At 41.9% G+C, this 18,756-nt stretch overlaps 2 protein-coding genes across 2 annotated transcripts; both read left to right on the top strand.

The window, feature by feature from the left end:
* The first annotated feature begins 4,549 nt into the window (after nt 1-4,549).
* LOC129722578 (probable maltase) lies at nt 4,550-6,519 on the top strand. Its single transcript, XM_055676156.1, has 3 exons — nt 4,550-5,668; nt 5,728-6,323; nt 6,382-6,519. Exons 1-3 carry the CDS (start codon nt 4,610-4,612, stop codon nt 6,458-6,460), a joined length of 1,734 nt encoding a protein of 577 aa, XP_055532131.1. The 5' UTR covers nt 4,550-4,609; the 3' UTR covers nt 6,461-6,519.
* Nucleotides 6,520-14,149: 7,630 nt separating this feature from the next.
* LOC129721496 (ceramide glucosyltransferase) lies at nt 14,150-17,042 on the top strand. Its single transcript, XM_055674149.1, has 2 exons — nt 14,150-14,592; nt 14,928-17,042. Exon 2 carries the CDS (start codon nt 15,452-15,454, stop codon nt 16,652-16,654), a length of 1,203 nt encoding a protein of 400 aa, XP_055530124.1. The 5' UTR covers nt 14,150-14,592; nt 14,928-15,451; the 3' UTR covers nt 16,655-17,042.
* Nucleotides 17,043-18,756: the final 1,714 nt, after the last annotated feature.

Here is an 18,756-nt window from a genome sequence, read left to right as displayed (position 1 = left end):
CTGTGAGAGACTGAGAAAATCGAATTTCCATGAAAATTCGTACTTTAGTGAATTGAAACTTGTTTTTCTCAAAATCTGTATATGCTAGAATGAATCTTTTAACATATTTGGACTTAGAAGACCTAATTCTAAAAATGTAGAGTAGAAAACTTGAAGGACACAGCTACAATCTCCCTCAGTAGAACATCTTTTTTGACTTTCTATGAAAATACGTAGTTATGTGATTTTGCACTGAAATAATTTGGTAACTTCAAAATTTACTTTTGTTAATCGTATTTCATCTACTCGACATAATTTGATGCAAAGGACATTTGATACGTATGATAAATCCATGCGTTTGTTCAATCAGTAGGAAAAAATAAAAAAGGCACAGACATATTTGGGTCTCACATAAACTGGGAGGGGTTCAGAGGGGTGGCACCCTTACTAAAACTTAGAGCAACTATTCCCCTTGAATAATATTCCGAGTTTACTCAAATCGGCCGCAGCATCGCTGAGAACGACCATTTTCTAAAAAAAAGTTCCGTCCCGGGTCTTTACGGGTTAAGCTGAATTTAGAATTCATCGTTTTTTTTATTTTAATAAAGTGTTTTCAGATCTTTTAAGCCACATTTACTAGAGTTTTTCAAATTAAACTTGATATAGTTTTTCTTAAGATTGATATTTTTTCTGGTTTATAGTTGATTTTTAAAGTTAATTGATGCTAACTTGAGATCAATTCTTAAGCTGTATTTCTGGTTTTCAGCTGAACTTTGATCATGTAACGTTTGCGGTAAAAAATGAACAAAAATTGTCGATTTTTCAATAGTTTACCTTTGATCGCACCCACGAAACTACTCAAGCATCATCAATCTTAATTTTTTCTTCATAAAGCATCAGCAATCATAGTAACCCATGAGTTAGCAAAAAATAATTTGGCAGCTCTATCAGTCAAACTCTAACTGTGATGGCGAAAAAAGTGGAACTACTCCGTTCAGAAGTGTGCTCGTTCAAAGAACGCGTCAAAAACGGACATCGTGCGGCATTTTGTGGACGCCGGGTATGCCCGTTCCGGCATCTACAACATCTTGACACATTGAACAACGGTCAGAGCATCGAAAAAAAGCCCGATTTCGGACGGCCAACGACCCTGAGCGTCAAGAAGCTTCAAAGGATGCTGAAGAGAAAGACCGAGGGAAAAGTGGGTAAATCGCTGCGTGCACTTGGCCGGGAGGTTGGTGCATGCGGTAAAACAGTGAAAAAGTATCTGGAGAACATGGACATACATGTCAGGAAGCGACAGTCCCGTCCACTGGTCTCGGAGCTGCAGGCAATGACGCAGCGACAGCGGTTGAATAAGATGGTCAAGTCGATTTTCCCGGTGAATCACGACGTGGCAGTGGCGATGGACGACGAGACCTATCTCACCCTGGATGGCAACGACTGGCAGAGTACTTCGTATTTCACTTCTCCCACGAAGGAAGTGAACTCCGACGTGAAATTTACCTCACACACCAAGTTTTCCAAGAAGATGCTGCTGTGGCTGATAATCAGCGAGAAGGGGATGTCAAAGCCGCTCTTCTTTCGCTCCGGGTTGCCCGTGAAAGGGGAAATTTATAGTACGAAGTGCCTGCCAGAAGTTGCCTTACGGTCTTCAGAAGAGTTTTTCCTAGGAAAATTTCCTACAAATATCATGTATTGATATTTTTTTAAGAGCCAACTTGACATCTCTAGAGAAAAAGTATTGAAAAAGTGGATTTTCCCATATAAAATCGTATGGAAACTTTAAAAATCGGGCGTTTCACCGATCGATCTTAAGGTTACACAGTTGTTATGGGAGCCATAAGGAACATGAAAAGTGCATGAGAGCTAACATTTATTTTTTGTCCCACCCTACTATTCAGGCTACGGTACGCTTCACTTGCACTTCGCGGCTCACCATTACCCCAAGCATGAACCAAGGGAGACAGATTATCGTCCAGCCAACTGCAGATAGCATCGCAAAACCGCAATGTCAAATCATCAACGTCCAACAAAGCTACTCAATTCAGCACAAAAAAATGTACAGCAAGTGCATCAAGAATGATTAGACTTTAGTTAAGATGTGCCATACCAACAGCAGCCGCAGGAACATTACCGGGACAAACCGGGATGGGTAAAAGTAACTCCAGTGAAGAGTGGGGAGGATCAACGGAAAGCAGCGCAGCTAAAGTCAAATGCACCAAGATTTCTTGTTCTGAGAGGCAGCAAACAAGGTCGAGTACTCGCCCTTGATTATTACGCAGTGTATTGACTTGTTTCTAGTTCAGTAAATCGAATCCATCGATCATGGCAGCACTAGCAACATGAAACAGAAGAGAACTATCAAATTGTACTCCGTTCTCCTCCTCCTCCTTGTAATCACCGCAAATGAGAACTCTGTCGTTCGGAAAACCTTTGTCACATAATTCGCGCATTGACAGGATATGCTCGTCAATAAATCTAACAATTTTGCTTCTATCGGGAAAGATGTAGACTACAGTAAGCAAGAACTGCGTGCCTTTAATAACAGCAATAACACAGACTTGTTCAATACAACTACCACGGCTTAAATTTATCAACGAACTACAGAACTTTTGAGTAACGGCAATCAGTACCCCACCGAAAATACCTTTGTTAGTATTACTCGCGCTACGATCACATCTATAGATTTTATAAACAGATCCGAAAAATTGAAGGGAATCAATACAGGCATCTAAACCGGTTTCTGTGAGCATGATTACATCATAATTGCAGTCACTAGATGCAAGCAACAGGTCGCATACTTTAGTCCTTAAACCTAACACGTTCTGGTAGTAAGCGCAAAAAACATTCGCATCAATGTCGTGTGTAGTAAGTTCCGGTATCAAGAGATGCTGACAAGAACATCGGGCCCAGAAACACTGCTGATAATCGGTTTGGCACAGCTAGACTCCTGAAAATGACTGTATATCCATGACATGACAGCAAGTTTCCAACTAATTCGACTCTCATTGCATTGCACAACTCTCCCTGCTCCCCGTACGTTCGGTACATAACCCGACAGCCACTGTAGCTATTGTCAGTATAGTGTCGCACCACAATCTTTTTACGAAGCCTGGTCACAGCTAAAACGTAAAAAAAAATTAGTCAGATGGACTGTACTAAGGCGCTCATACTTGCCAGAGAAAGATCCACGAGAGATTCACCGCCAACCAAGACCGTAGGACCAGGACGACTCTGTTGGCAAGAACAATCTGGAGCTGAGCAAACACGTCGACACGATTTATCGAGGAGCAGGACAAGGTTGTGTGGCTCAGGGACTCCCTTAGTACTGTGGGCAATGCGTCCTGGTGGACGAGCTACGCGAACTAACTCTACCGGGTGAAACACCTCCTCAGAGATGGCAGCGGGTCTAGTTAATTGCTAGACGGAATAGTCGATTCATTGTCTGGCATTATTGCGCTTTTTTGATAACTTGACAATTTGAACTCCATGCTGAACGATCAATATATTCTCGAAATCGGTTTCACATTCGTTAGCTTTGTGATCCTATTGTGGACATCGGTTGTAGCATCGGTTAACGTTTAGGCATCTTCCTGTACCCAGCAACGATTCCAGTCTACATACACTCGTTGGAGTTTCATCCGCCATTCGAATAATCGAGCATCAACTTCCAGCAGAACACTAGTCGTTTGTCGGTGTTCGTTTTATTGTAATTTTTTGACGTAAATTTAGGATAAATTTTTATTGCAGTTTTCGACCTTTTCCTTACGTAAGGTGAGCTCAATTTTTCCTGTTCTATTGGGTTTTTCTAATTTTCTTAAATTAAAATGATCTATTTTGTACTTTCTGTTGAAAATTTTTTCAGTCAGTATGCTACTCGGAGCGTTTTCATGCATATTAAACCTGCCATATTTATTTTTTTATGGGCGGGTGTTGATCAATGCCTACGCTTGTCCAAAAGGGGAATGGGGGTCTGAATGATGATTTTTGTGTAAACGTGGTTATAACTGCTAGTAATTGATATGACGCTCGATATATTTGGTAAAGAGGTGAATCTATTTGAACTTCACGCTCTCGCAGAAGTAAGAATAACATAACCTAACCTCTAGTTAACCGTAAAAACAGCTCTGCGACGAATATAGATTCGTTCTTCGCCAAATTTAGTAATAAAATATAACATGACCTACTTTACCAACTGAATCACTATAAAAACAGCTGATTGATTCACATATTATCACATCACAGGTAACAATTGCTGACGCTCTGTTTGAGTACCTAACGTCGCCTAAAAGCCGGTAGGAAACTGTTTATCAACAGTTCTGCCCACACTCAGGGAGACTGTAACGGTGACCTCTTGGTATAGAGCTTAGATCAAAAAAGAAGGAGACTTTTTATAGAGACCCTCCCTAGTTCCGCCGATGACTCTGAACGACAGAATTATCTAATGGCGAATATCAGAGAGGCATGAGTTTGCATGAACTTCAATCGCTTGCTTGCATGTTTATTTAATGTCATTTCTCTAGACCATCGTTGTTTGTACAAAGTTGAAAAAATAATGAGCTCCGTATAAAAGTAACCTCGAGTGTTTGGCCATCGTTAGTAAATCACGGAACTGAACGGGGTGGAAATGCGATCACTAGTATTTGTGTTATTACTGGCCGCTGGTCTAGCCTTAACCAACGGACAATGGTGGAAGAACGCCAATTTTTACCAAATTTATCCGCGATCCTTCAAAGATAGTGATGGCGATGGTGTTGGTGATTTACGTGGTGTAATGGAAAAAGTAAGCTACCTAAAGCACGAACTGGGTATTGACGCTATCTGGTTGTCACCAATCTTCAAGTCTCCAATGGTAGATTTTGGCTACGACATTTCGGACTTCAAGGACATCCATTGGGAATTCGGCACAATTGCTGATCTAGAAAACTTGGCGGCAGAATGCAGAAAACAAAATCTTAAGTTGATTTTAGACTTTGTGCCAAATCACAGCAGTGATGAACACGAGTTTTTCCAAAAATCAGAAGCAAAAGATCCTGAATATGCGGACTACTATGTGTGGCATCCAGGAAAACTGCTACCTAACGGTACACGGGCACCCCCTTCAAACTGGATCAGTGAATTTCGTGGCAGCGCGTGGACGTGGAGTATCAAACGTAAGGAGTACTATTTCCACCAGATGGTGGCCAAACAACCTGATCTAAACTATCGCAACCAGAAGGTAGTTGAATACATGAAAGACGTGTTAAGATTTTGGCTGGACAAAAATATTGACGGTTTCAGAGTCGACGCTCTTCCTTTTCTGTTCGAAAGTACTCCTGTTAACGGAGTTTATCCCGATGAAGGAAAAAGTGGCCTTACAGATGATACTGATAATCCTGCATATTTAGTTCATGATCATACAAGAAACCTCGATGAAACTTACGATATGGTGTATCAGTGGCGTGCGGTTCTGGAGGAGTACAAAGCTTCCCACCAAACAGATGATCTCGTTTTGCTAACCGAAGCCTATACGTCCTTGAACAACATCATCAGGTACTACGGAAATGGGCAATGGGAGGGATCCCATGTTCCCTTCAACTTCGAGGTGTTAAGCAACACATTCAAAGAGAGCACTGGTAAGGATTTTTATGACAATATCATGCGTTTCTACGATGCCGTACCAAGTGATCGCGTTCCCAATTGGGTTGTAAGTTACAATGCAAGACGAATTAGCTATTCCAACATTTTATATTTGTTCATTTTAAGCTTGGAAACCACGATAATAAGCGACTTGCATCACGTTTAGGACTCGAACGAGCTGATCTGTACACAATCGCAATCAACACTTTACCAGGCATTGCGGTCACTTACCAAGGAGAAGAACTGGCATTGGAGGATGTTTATATTCCCTGGAGCAAAACCATTGATCCGTTCGCTTGTAATTCGAGCCCCAAAGACTTCCTAATATATACCCGTGATCCCGCAAGAACTCCGTTCCAATGGGATGACTCGATCAGTGCAGGTTTTTCCACCAGTGCCACTACTTGGCTTCCAGTATCACCGAACTACAAAACGGTCAACTATAAACAGCAACAGTCAGCACCTCGAAGTCATTTGAAAATCTTCAAATCTTTGCTTCGATTACGCAAGCAGCGCACGCTCAGGGAAGGATCATTCGACATTAAGCTAGTTGACGAAAACTTGATCACGTACAAACGAGAACTGGCGGAAGTTAGCACAGTCGTTGTGGTTTTGAACTTTGCAAAATCGTCACGAAACATTGACCTATCGCAGGTGTTCTCCGATCTACCGCTGCAGTTTGAAGTGATAACTTCATCAATGCAAACCAACTATGTGGATGGGTAAGTGTCGCTTATTTCATCCATGCTCCTGATTAACGTTTCCCAAATCGGATTACAGAACCATCGTGGATCGCAACGCAGTTATGCTACCGGCAGAAGCGGCTATTGTTCTAGAAGGAAGTAAAAAGTTTGATTAGGACAATATTACCCTTTGTTTAGTAATTTAAGTCATATTTTTCTACCCAATAAATTTTTTCTAACCTAACTTCGGTATTCTTTATTTATTTATTTATTTATTAATCTTCTGTAATATAGAGAACTGTAGAGTTGCCAACTCATAATGAAAACATACCAATTGCTCAAATTATCGTTGTTTATCATCACCAGTACACTGCCAATGATCGCATATCTGTAACATTTGCAATTAGTTGTTCGAGCAAACGACACTTTTATATTTTGTTCTGTCGCCTTAACGTAAGTCTCATCATCCATGACGAGATAATAATGCTGCGTCCGGGCCCGTGACATTCGCATAGTATTTTACCGTGCGTCACGATTTAGAGCCTTCTGCACTTTGTACGTATTCAGTCCCTCCCGGTGCTTGGCTCTCTGGACGAAAGGTATGGACAGATTCAACTTTTTTTCAAAACCTGACTACTTCGGTAGACTAAAATATTTTTTGCACTTTTTATAGTCCAGTAAATATTTAACGATCTATCAGCACTTATCCAGATGTGACTGAAAAACCTCCAATTGTTTTACTGAACTTTTGTTTATTTCACTACTAGCTGAATGTACCCGGCCTTGCTCGTGTAAAAATTTCTGCTTTTTCTTTAATTTTCTAAATTTCCATATATTTTTTGCAACCCATCATTTCAAATAATATTTCTATTTTAGTTATAAACTTGCTTATATACCACCTTTTTCTTTGATTATCAATCGATGCGGAGGCATTCCAGGTGGGTCGAGTGAGTTCAAAAATTCCGTTGGAAAATGGATTGCCTCATCAGCATCTTCGACGGTATCAATTAACTTACAATAAACTCAAATTACACTGAAATTACATAATCAATAGCCTAAGCTTACCTCTGATAGTTAAAATTATTGCTTGCTGTGTCTTCTCGTTTTACTTTTTTGTGTAAACAATATCAATATCATCCTTATAGTTGAACATCAGTCTTCATGAATTAATTAACAATTTGGAGACACAGGGACTATCTCTACATTTTTCTCAAGTTTTGAAAAACTTCCAATGCAGAAAAACAACCCTCACTATACCAAACGTTCGGACACAATTTTCGGTTTTTGGGAGTTAGCTCTGACCTATGAACCTAATATCAGCGAGTATTTGAATATTTTTCTTGAAAATAGCTTTGACAACGGGTGTCGTCATTTTCTGAACATAGTTCTCTTTCTAGAAATATTGACATTAGTTAACTATTTTACTTAGTTTTACACCGCTTGACAGAATGCTGAAATCGCGAAATTGATTTCTAAACAACGTTTCAATATTACGTCCAAGCCTTCTTCTGTATTCTAGTAACCTTTCTAGAAAATGTAATCCGCCATGCAAGATTTAAAAATTTACGCCGGAGATGAACATTTGGATTCTGGACGTCATCTTGATATCGAAAATATACATATTGCAGAGCATATATTCTTTTTCATAAAATTCTGAAACCGGAAGTCGCCATATTGAATTTAAAAAATGTCGTTGGACTTTTATTTCTGCTTCCTAAAGGTCATCCTGGTTCCGGTATTACCAATGTTTGGAGGTTTGTAAACGTTTTCTACAGTTGTATACAGCTACCCAGCAACCAAAAATCGCCAAAAACATCGGACATCATATTCCGGTCCCTAGACATCAACTTCTGGCCATGACCGACCGAGGGCATGAAAGTTATCGCACCTTTTCAAAAAGTTCCCATAGGGCACTAAAAGACCTGATTTTCTTATAAATTTAGACCCCCTCCCTCTTTGTTAGCTGCCCCTCTTTCTTTTTGACATCATGTTCCGGTCTCTGGAATCAATTTCCGGTGTCCAGATATGACCAAAGGCCTAAAAACTATTGTATTCATTCAGAAAGTTCCCATAATGCATGAAAAAACTTGATTTTCTGACAAATTAAGACCCCCTCTTCCTTTGGGGGTTGCTCCTTCCTCTACCCAATATTTCTATGACCACTTTCTCTGTACAAAGAACACGTATGCCAAGTTTGGTTAAAATCGGTACAGTCATTCGAGAGTTATGCTGGAACATACATACATACATACAAACCTTATTTTTAAATAAATAGCTGGATTTTGAGAGCTCTTTTCCTATTTGATCGATGCTCTTAACTAAATTTTTATTCGGTAACAGTTGAGCTTCAGCAACTTTTCCAAACATATTTTTCATCCAAAACGCTAAATTGGACTCTCCGTTATCAAATTATGCAAGAAATATGTCAAGAAATCGTTCCAAAAACGGATCAAAGCAGGTTGGATGTTTTGAAACACTTGTCTGGAAACATTTGCACGAAAGCCGATTGTCGGCTGCAAACAGACGTCACTACGTTTCAAAATGGCCAATATTTGGAAATCTATGATCGATTTTCGTATGACAACGTCATTCCGATTCCGAAAATACCCATATTGCCAAGTATATAATTCAATTACTAATTTTCGCAGATTTCCAGAAACCGGAAGTCGGCAACCCAAATTTCAAAGTATCGTCAGAAACCGATAGCCGGTTCTTAAGAGTGATTTTTGCTCCGAAAATACCAACATTGGGGGGTTTGGAGCGTTTTCCACAGCTTTAAATGGCTTCCCAGAAACCGGAACTCGCCATCTTGGATTGAAAATGGCATCGAACATCATGTTTCGGTCTCTGGACATCCACCTCCGGCCTCCAAATATGACCAAGAACCCGAAAATCATCAAATTTCAATGAAAGGTTTCCATTATGTATGAAAATTTATTACTTTTGATCCCCTCCTTCTTTAAGGGTGTCCCCTCCCCCTATCCAATTTTTCTATGACCACATCCTTTGTACAAAGAACATGTATGCCAAGTTTGGTTGAAATCGGTTCAGGCCTTCGAGAGTTATGCTGGAACATACATACATACATACATACATACATACATACAAAACTTCTCTTTTATATAAATAGAAGATAGAAGAAGAAGAAGAAGATACTGTTCGGTAATTTTTCTGCATATGACAAAACAGAATCGCACATCAGAAGTCCGCCATTTAAAAATTTTCAAAAATGTTTTGTGGCTGTGTTTTTTAAAGTGTTCCTTACCTTACCTTACCAAACAGTCCCAAGCCGTGGTGTGACCTTTGCTATACGTAAGAGTCGTCTCCATTCCACTCGGTCCATGGCTGCAGTTCGCCAGCTCTGGAGTCTGCGTAGCGTGCGCAGGTCGTCTTCCACCTGATCGATCCACCTTGCCCGCTGTACACCCCTCCGTCTCGTCCCTGACGGATTGGTTTCAAGAACCATCTTTACCGGGCTGTCGTCCGACATTCTTACCACATGCCCCAATGGCTCCCCAAGCAGCTCCTGCAGTTCGTGGTTCATTCGCCTTCTCCACACTCCGTTTTCCATCTGCAGTCCAAAAAGATGGTACGCTACACCTTCCGCTCGAAGACCGCAAGGGCGCGTTGGTCCTCCACAAGCATAGTCCATGTCTCATGCCCGAAGAGGACTACCGGTCTGATCAGCGTCTTGTAGATGGTTAACTTGGTGCGGCGACGAATTCTACTCGATCGAAACGTCCTCCGGAGACCAAAGTATACACGATTTCCTGCCATAATGCGCCGTTGAATTTCTCTGCTGGTATCGTTGTCGGCAGTTACCAGTGAGCCCAGATACACGAACTCGTTGACCACCTCGATTTCATCATCACCAACTTGAACTCGAGGTGGGAAGTTAGTACTGTCTTCTCGTGAACCCCATCCTTTTATGTACTTCGTCTTCGATGCATTGATGACCAGTCCAATCTGTTTGGCTTCAGCCTTTAGTCCGATGTACGTATCCGCCATCTTCACAAAGGTCCGAGCCACAATGTCGATATCGTCGGCAAAACCAAACAGTTGAACCGACTTTTGGAATATCGTGCCACTCGTGTTAATCCCCGCTCTTCAAATGACACCTTCCAGGGCAATGATAAACAGTAGGCACGAGAGACCATCAACTTGTCTTAGACCTCTTCGGGTTTCGAAGGGGCTCGAGAGTTCCTCCGATACTCTAACTACACACATCACTCGATCCATAGTCGCTTTGACCAACCGCGTCAGTTTGTCCGGAAATCCGTAGTCGTGCATAATTTGCCATAGCAGGTCCCGATCGATTGTGTCGTACGCCGATTTAAAATCGATGAACAAATGATGTGTGGGTACGTTCTATTCGCGGCATTTCTGCATAACCTGCCGAACCGCGAATATCTGATCCATGGTGGTGCGGGCACCCATGAATCCCGCCTGGTAGTGCCCCACGAACTGCTTTGCAAAAGGTGATAGTCGACGGCAGAATTTTTGTGAGAGTACCTTGTAGGCGGCGTTCAGCAGAGTGATCGCCCGATAGTTGCAGCTCGCTGGGAAGTTGGTCCACTCCAGCAGCTTTATTGTTTTTCAGCCGGCCAAACTCCTCCTCCACCTCCAGGAGATCGGGGGCTGGAATCCTGATGTCTTCTGCTCGTGCTCCAAGGTCAGTTGCCATACCGTCCTCGCGCTCTACTGCATCTCCGTTTAGATGCTCGTCGAAGTGCTGCTTCCACCTTTCGATCACCTCACACTCGTCTGTAAGGAGGTTGCCGTCCAAGCTCCTACACATATCGGCTTGCGGCACGAAGCCTTTGCGGGAGCTGTTCAGCTTCTCGTAGAACTTCCTAGTGTCGTTAGCTTGGTACATCTCTTCCATCGCTACGCGATCTCGGTCCTCTAGCTAGCGCTTCTTTCTTCAGAGGACCGAGTTTTGGCTGTTCCGTGTCTGTCGGTATCGTTCCACGTTCGCTCTCGTATGGTGTTGCAGCATTCTCGCCCGTACTGCGTTCTTCTCCTCGACTAACCATTTGCATTCGCCGTCAAACCATTCATTTCTAGGATTCAGGGCCCTTGTATCGGATTCTCCTCCGGCCATCTTCAAGGGAAGCTGCGCCAAGCTGCTCTTCCGTGGGTAGCTCTGCCTCCAGCTGCTGCGCGTATTCCTGTGCAGCCTCGGCGTTCCGCAGTTGCTCAATGTTTGGTCGCGGCGTTCGACTTCGGCGGGTGTTATACACCGTCGATAGTTTTGAGCGCATGCTGTGTGCTACTAGGTAGTGGTCCGAATCTATATTCGCACTGCGGTAGGTACGAACGTTGATGATGTCGGAGAAGAACCTGCCGTCGATTAAAACGTGGTCGATTTGGTTCTCTGTCTGTTGGTCGGGTGATCTCCAGGTGGATTTGTGGTTACCTTTGCGGGGGAAGAAGGTACTTCGGACTACCATACCACGGAAGGCCGCAAAGTTTACGCACCGATGGCCGTTATCATTAGACACGGCATGCAGGCTATCTGGTCCGATTACCGGTCTGTACATTGCCTCCCGTCCTACCTTAGCATTCATGTCCCCAATGACGATTTTCACATCCCGTCGCGGGCCGCTTTCGTAGACCTGCTCCAGCTGCGGGTAGAACGCTTCCTTCTCGTTGTCGGGTGTTCCTTCATGTGGGCAGTGTACGTTGATGATGCTGTAGTTGAAGAACCGGCCCTTTATCCTCAACTTGCACATTCTTGCGTTGATCGGCTGCCACCCCATCACGCGTTGGCGCATCTTGCCCAGTACTATGAAGCCGGTTCCCAGCTCGCTGGTGGTGCCACAACTCTGGTAGAAAGCAGCCGCCCGGTAACCGCTTTTCCATACCTTCTGTTCTGTCCAACAAAGTTCCTGCAGCGCTACGACTTCAAAGTTGCGTGGATGTAGCTTGTCGTAGATTATCCTGTCGCATCCTGGAAAGCAGAGCGATTTGCAGTTCCATGTCCCAAGTTTCCAATCGTAGTCCTTATTTCGTTGCCTAGGCCCATGACGATTGTTCCGATCCGTATTATCTCTTACGTTGTTTGTTACATGTTGTTTTCCGGGCCGGTTCGTTGGGCCTTCCACACCCCCTGTCTCGCCGGGAGACCATCGTGTAAGCTCTGTTTAGAGTCCCACGCTGCCACCAGGACGTTGATCAGCCGCTCCTAACATGGAGATCAGACGCTGTTTTGAGCCGCACCATCTTGGTGAACAGACGCTCGGGTTGGCGAAGCATTTCCTCTACCGTTGGAATATGGTTTACGCGCTAATGATCGTGTTCCATGAGCCATTTTTGACAAAAAAAAATCAAAAATCGGTTTCGGGCTTTAAATTTATGATATAAAGTTGATATAAAACGTATTTAATTTTTAGTTAGTTTTTAGTCTAATGTGCATGAACGTGACCGATATAAACATTACCGACCAATTGAGACGAAAACAAGTGTGTATCTGGTTGAAAGAAACGAATATTACACTCAAAACAGAGAACACGCACATGCGTCTTTTTTTGATAGCGTGTAACTATCTTCTTGCTGTAACGCATGCATGACTCAAACGAAGTTTTAAGTAATATCAGGAATACAGAGTTTGCAATTTTGTCTGTAAAACACAAATTGTTCGAGTCTGTGTTTTTTCAATTTGCCATTGTATGAAAGATCCTTCGGAATTTTGAGTGTTTGTGCAAATGAAAAGTGCAAGTGAAAAATGTGTGCGAGAGCATAACCTCTGAAGCAGATTTTTCGGGGTTTCGTGCAGTTGCAAAAATTTTACAATCCTACATCTCACCATTTTGTGAAACGAGAATCAACATTCGACCGTGATGAAGTGTGTTCGAAATTGTAACCAAAGCCTTAAATCCAGAAAAGCGCAAGATTAATAATCGAAGTACGCTAACATGATTATTGCTGAAAGCTTATGAAATTTATTATTTTACGTGAAAATAAACCAAAATATTTTGTAAGATGACAATAAATACAAAAATCGTTTGCGATGAATATTTTTTACCTTTCAGTTATAACAGTACTCATAACAAAATAAATGCTTTTTTTTGCCTTGGTTCAAATTGACAGTCAATGACAGCTCATTCTGGTTCATTTTGACACTCACAAAGCTTCGTATCCGTTTCTTCCTCCCAGGTGTGTACCATAGAAGGTCTATTACCCCGTTCACACTACACCGCATATCACCTGATATCAGGCGATTCGTGCTATCAAGGCCATATCACCATCCATATTACCTGCGATATCCCATACAATCGAGCTGTCAACGGATATCATCTCTGCTACATGCTATCGCGGATATCATGTTCGAAAACCAATAATAACCACAATTCAAGCAGTTGGCGACACGGCCAAAAGACTTTTGACGCAACCCTACTAATTTCGAACTTCGCGTTGCATGCGAGAAAAAAGAAAGGAAATATTCTGGCTATTTTCATCCCGCACATGTTGACAATTGCATATGAGAGTTCGCGTTGGTGCGAGCCAACTCGCTGACATCTCTATCCTAATCCCATTGCTCTTGTTGTCTTGTTTTAGCTTTGGCCTATTTTTGTTTTCTTCTCTTTTCAATTACCAAAGCAAATGTCAAATCATTTCAGCTCACTCTAATGTAAACGCTCGAGGTGATATCCGATATCATATGGCGATATCAGGTGGTATCCGGCGTAGTCTGAACAAGGCATATGACGCCATCAAGCTACTCTGCTCTCTGTCACCTCGCTGGTCCCGCATACAAAGCTGCTGATAAACCTGAAAGACTGGCATCGCTGTACACCACTTCTCACTGTCACAGCGCAGTTTCTCGAGTTTCTCATCGTGCTACTCACACTCGAAGTTGGCTGACAGTTTTGTCAGTTCAATCGAAGCGTTCGGATCTGAGGAGGGTGTATGTGTTCAGTGTGTCGCGTGTATGATTGAAATCTGCGGTGGTGGAAATCTTCAACTCATTTTTCGACGCCGTAACATCTTGCACCCAACCGATTTCCAGAAACGTAGCAACAATCAAAAGATAGTTTTCGGCAAAATCCATTGAATGAAAACAGATCCAGCAACAGAATTGTGGCGATAGTTGCGTATACCCGTGGAAAAAGATAAACTTGCACAACGTCAGTGAGCTGAAGCCAAATAAATGGTCTGAGTTTAATTGCGTGCAGCGCAAAGAGAGGTGGAAAAACAGGAACGAGCCAAATTGTAGTGCACAGGTGTGTGCTCGTGCTGCAGAAACTCCTGCTGTTTACTGCGAAAATCCTCTTAGACCGGAAGCTGCTGGCCGATACTATTAAAGGTAAGTTTCGTTCCGACATTGACGCTCACAAGTATCCGATTGGATTGGTTGCAACATTACATTACATTTACAACTTGGTATTTCACACTTGCGTTTTAATAGTTCTGACGCGCACGAAACCAAAACGTTGCGTTCAAAAGAGCAATTTAATCATTATTGTAAAGAATGGTTCGAAAATAGTGAATAGTAGAAAAAGTTTTACACACAAGTCACCATAAAATCGCCTGAAATGTTTATACCGCAGTATGTGTCACCATTAATGTAAACGTCATCGTTCATTGTGCAATGACTAATGTTTTTTTCCTCCTCTCCCATTTCCTTGTTTTGTCTTTCAGAAAGTAGTTGAACATTAACCAATTGGGTTGACCTATGAGCCCTTTTTACGGCCCATCGCTATTACTCTGTTACTCGTCTGGTTCGGAACATGTGCCGACTAATAATCTAATCACAGTACGTATGTGTGCGTAACCACTGACCCCGGGGCTTAAACGAACTGCTGACTGAGGAATTCTACAGAAGCAGCGAATGCTTCCTCGCTATGCCTTCTTCTGCAACACCCTGGCACTCCCGAACGCGTTATCAGAAGTGTAGACACCACGAAACGACGATGACGACGGCCGTTGTCTGCATCATCGATGAATATTAACCGAATAGTATCGGATTACAAAGCAACAAGAGCGGGCGAGAAATTGTTACGTGCGTGCGTTTGTGTTCACATCTATGAAGACTGTGGTTCTGCTGTGAACGATCGAGTTTACAAATATTCTTTTGTGTTAGTTTTGTTTGTCACTCAGCAGTTAACTTCCAAGTGCTCGGAAGAAAAATTTACTTCAGCAGTGAAAGTAATCATGGTAAAATCATGCCGACAACAATGATCACCATTGTTGAGTGTCTTGCGATTGGAATTCTCATATTTTGGTGTGGCAAATGGATTGTTCATGCTATGGCCATTATCCACGGTAAACTGAAGCTGCACAAGAAAATGACGCCTACTAATCAACCCCGTGAAGTGCCGTATCCCTCGGTGTCGATCCTGAAACCGCTGATGGGTGTTGATCCTAATTTGTCCAACAATTTGGAGACATTTTTCCTAATGGACTATCCGACGTATGAATTGCTCTTCTGTATAGAGTCTTCGGATGATCCGGCTATCGACGTGGTTAACAGGTTGCGGGAAAAGTATCCGAATATAGAAACTTCACTTCTGTTGGGTGGCTTGAACGTCGGAGTAAATCCAAAGGTGAATAATCTAGCACCAGGTTACCAAATGGCGAAATATGAGCTAGTAATGATTTCCGATGCCGGCATTCGTATGAAAACTGATACGTTAACAGACATGGTCAATCATATGACCGAACGCGTAGGATTAGTTCATCAGATGCCATTCGTTTGCGACAGGGAAGGATTTGCGGCCGCCTTCGAGAAGATCTACTTCGGAACAGTGCAGTCGAGAATATATCTCTGTGCGGACTTGCTTGGCATCATCTGCCACACTGGAATGTCCTGCCTGATGCGGAAAGATGTTCTTGACGAATTAGGTGGAATCCAAGCGTTTGGTTGCTACCTAGCGGAAGATTTCTTCTTAGCAAAAGCTTTCAGCGACGCCGGATGGAAGCTTACCATTAGCAGTCAGCCTGCTTGGCAGAACTCCGGCATTTGTGATATAAGCAGCTTTCAAGCGCGACTTACTCGCTGGGCCAAGTTGCGTGTGGCGATGGTTCCTACGACCATTTTGCTGGAACCACTTTCCGAGTGTATCATCGTTGGAATATTTGCATGTTGGGCAGCGAAGATCCTGCTGCGATGGAACCCGCTAGTGTTCTTTCTCATACATACATTGTTCTGGTTCCTGTCGGACTGGGTTCTACTGTCAATCATCCAGAACGGATCGCTTCCGTTCAACAAGTTCACCTTCTTGGTCGGCTGGGTATTCCGAGAGCTCAGTGGGCCGTATCTCTTTTTCAACGCCCTGTGGAACCCCGCCATCAGATGGAGAACCAGAGTCTACAAGCTAGCTTGGGGTGGAGTGGCCTACGAGCTGACCTCCCAGATCAAATCGTAGCTCATCATCGCCACTGGAAGCACGATCATCGCAGCTGTTCATATAACCTAGGTCCCATAATCATCTGTTGTTGTCTCTTTTGTATAAAGGTCATCTCTCGTTTGTATATTTTGAAAACTTTCACTAGAAAAGTTTGTTTTAGAATAATAAGCGAGTAAAATTCGAAATCATTGATCCCTTTACCTGAGATCGCATTCATTTGTTTGTAAATATTTATTGACCAGTAAACCAGAACAAAAACCAACATTGGCTAAAGAATACCGTTACGCCTGTTCTCGCTCTTCTCTATTGCCTACATTCTAGTAGTACATAGGAGATCGATACAATATCAAAGTGAAAATCGATAACTCGCGATTAATAAAGAGCGTACCTAGTAATAGCAACATAACTATTGCGTTTAATAATTTTCGTTCGTGCATCTGACTCATGTTTGAAGAAGTTCCAGCGCCCTTCGTAATACGTAATACTATTCAGTATGTTGGGTGTATAGTGTCCGAATGGAACAGGTTACCGAACATCGCTGATTACTCATGGCTCTGTTTGATATTTAATCAGCGAGTGCATATCTTATCTACCTTCCCAGCCAGCTACCTCCACCGAGTGAACGGTTCGTTTGTACTAAACTTTACCGTTGGATGCGATTTTTTGAGGGGTTTTGGCTATATGACACAGAAGAATTGGTTATTTGCACTACCTATATTGAATCAATGATAAACCTGTTTTCAAGTTTTGAAGGATAAAAACGAACCTTGCTTTTTTTTGATTTAACAACAACTGAGTGTCTTACTTTTCCTAGTGGAAGAAAAGGCGAGTTCGAAATATAAAATAACACATTTCTGCCGAAAAAATTCATTGAAGAGATGAGAAAATCGTTAGGTCTAATACAGTGATGTTGAGCATCAACGCTACGTGACGGACAGCAAAACTGATAACAATAATAAATTGAACATTGTTTGATTTTATCTTTATTTTTTTCAAAGATACGAAGAAAACTTAGGTAAACTTATGCTGTTGGTATAGAACCCATTTCCTATAAAAGCTACTAACGGTATTTACTTAGATATTAACCAAATTATGAAGGCATTGAAATTTCCAGAAGCTCTGTCCCACCTTTCTCATATCAAAATGCTGGTTTTCTATTTCGTTTCTGTTTATCAATCCAAAGATATTGAAAAAAAAATGCGATATGAAAAATCACCCCACATTAACACAAGGTAAACTTATGTATACAGTACACAAAATTGAACGCTTTTCAACGCTATTCCACGGAAACGTAACTTGAAAAACGTAAGGTAAAGACTGATAAGCAACGGAACGGATTTGGTCCACCGAATTGTAACTCCTGATAACGAACGTCGAAGCAACAACGGCAAGCAAAAATCCGTTGAGACGAGATTCCTCCGTCGGTTTGAGTTTTCCTGCATCAGTAATAAAGTATGCACTTTCAGCAGATTATTCTGCTGGTGATTTATTTCTATGCTGTGATAAGCCAGGAGTTTCGTTTACACATTGATGTCGAAAAAGCCGTTGGCAGTAAGATTGGCAGATTTGAAACATGAAACATTGATAGCCAGAAACGACGGGTTACGTTAATACAAATGCAGTCAATGTTTTATATAGTATTAAAATAACTTGAGCTGTTTCTACTCGTGATGTAAAAATAGACAAATTTTAATGGAAACGAGATGCACAAAACATGGTCTTTTCTACTGAAACGATGTATTTTTAGAAAGGAATACCCTCTGTCTATGAAGTTTTCAACATATAAAACTGAATCAAAGTTCAATAAAACATACAAATTTGAAAATTATTTGGGAAACCCCAAACACAGACATCATAACTGGTTTAAGAGCTGCTCAACAAGATTACACCATCTGCGATTGGAAATTATGCAATTTGCTTATGCAACTTACAAAAAGATTCTACAAAGAAATCAAAATAAACTTCTGAAGATGATTTAAAACTGTTCTCCCTGGTTGAGCACAATCGAATTACATAGGCTTACTTGTGGGGAAACATATGAAAAAAAAAAAAAACAATTAACATTTTTTGATGTGATGGAAATTATGAATATACAGTGAGTAACACCCAAAAACATTTGG

The sequence above is a fragment of the Wyeomyia smithii genome, chromosome 2 (assembly GCF_029784165.1).
Source record: "Wyeomyia smithii strain HCP4-BCI-WySm-NY-G18 chromosome 2, ASM2978416v1, whole genome shotgun sequence".
NCBI classification, from domain to species: Eukaryota; Metazoa; Arthropoda; class Insecta; order Diptera; family Culicidae; genus Wyeomyia; species Wyeomyia smithii.
This window is presented reverse-complemented; position numbering and strand designations above follow the sequence as displayed.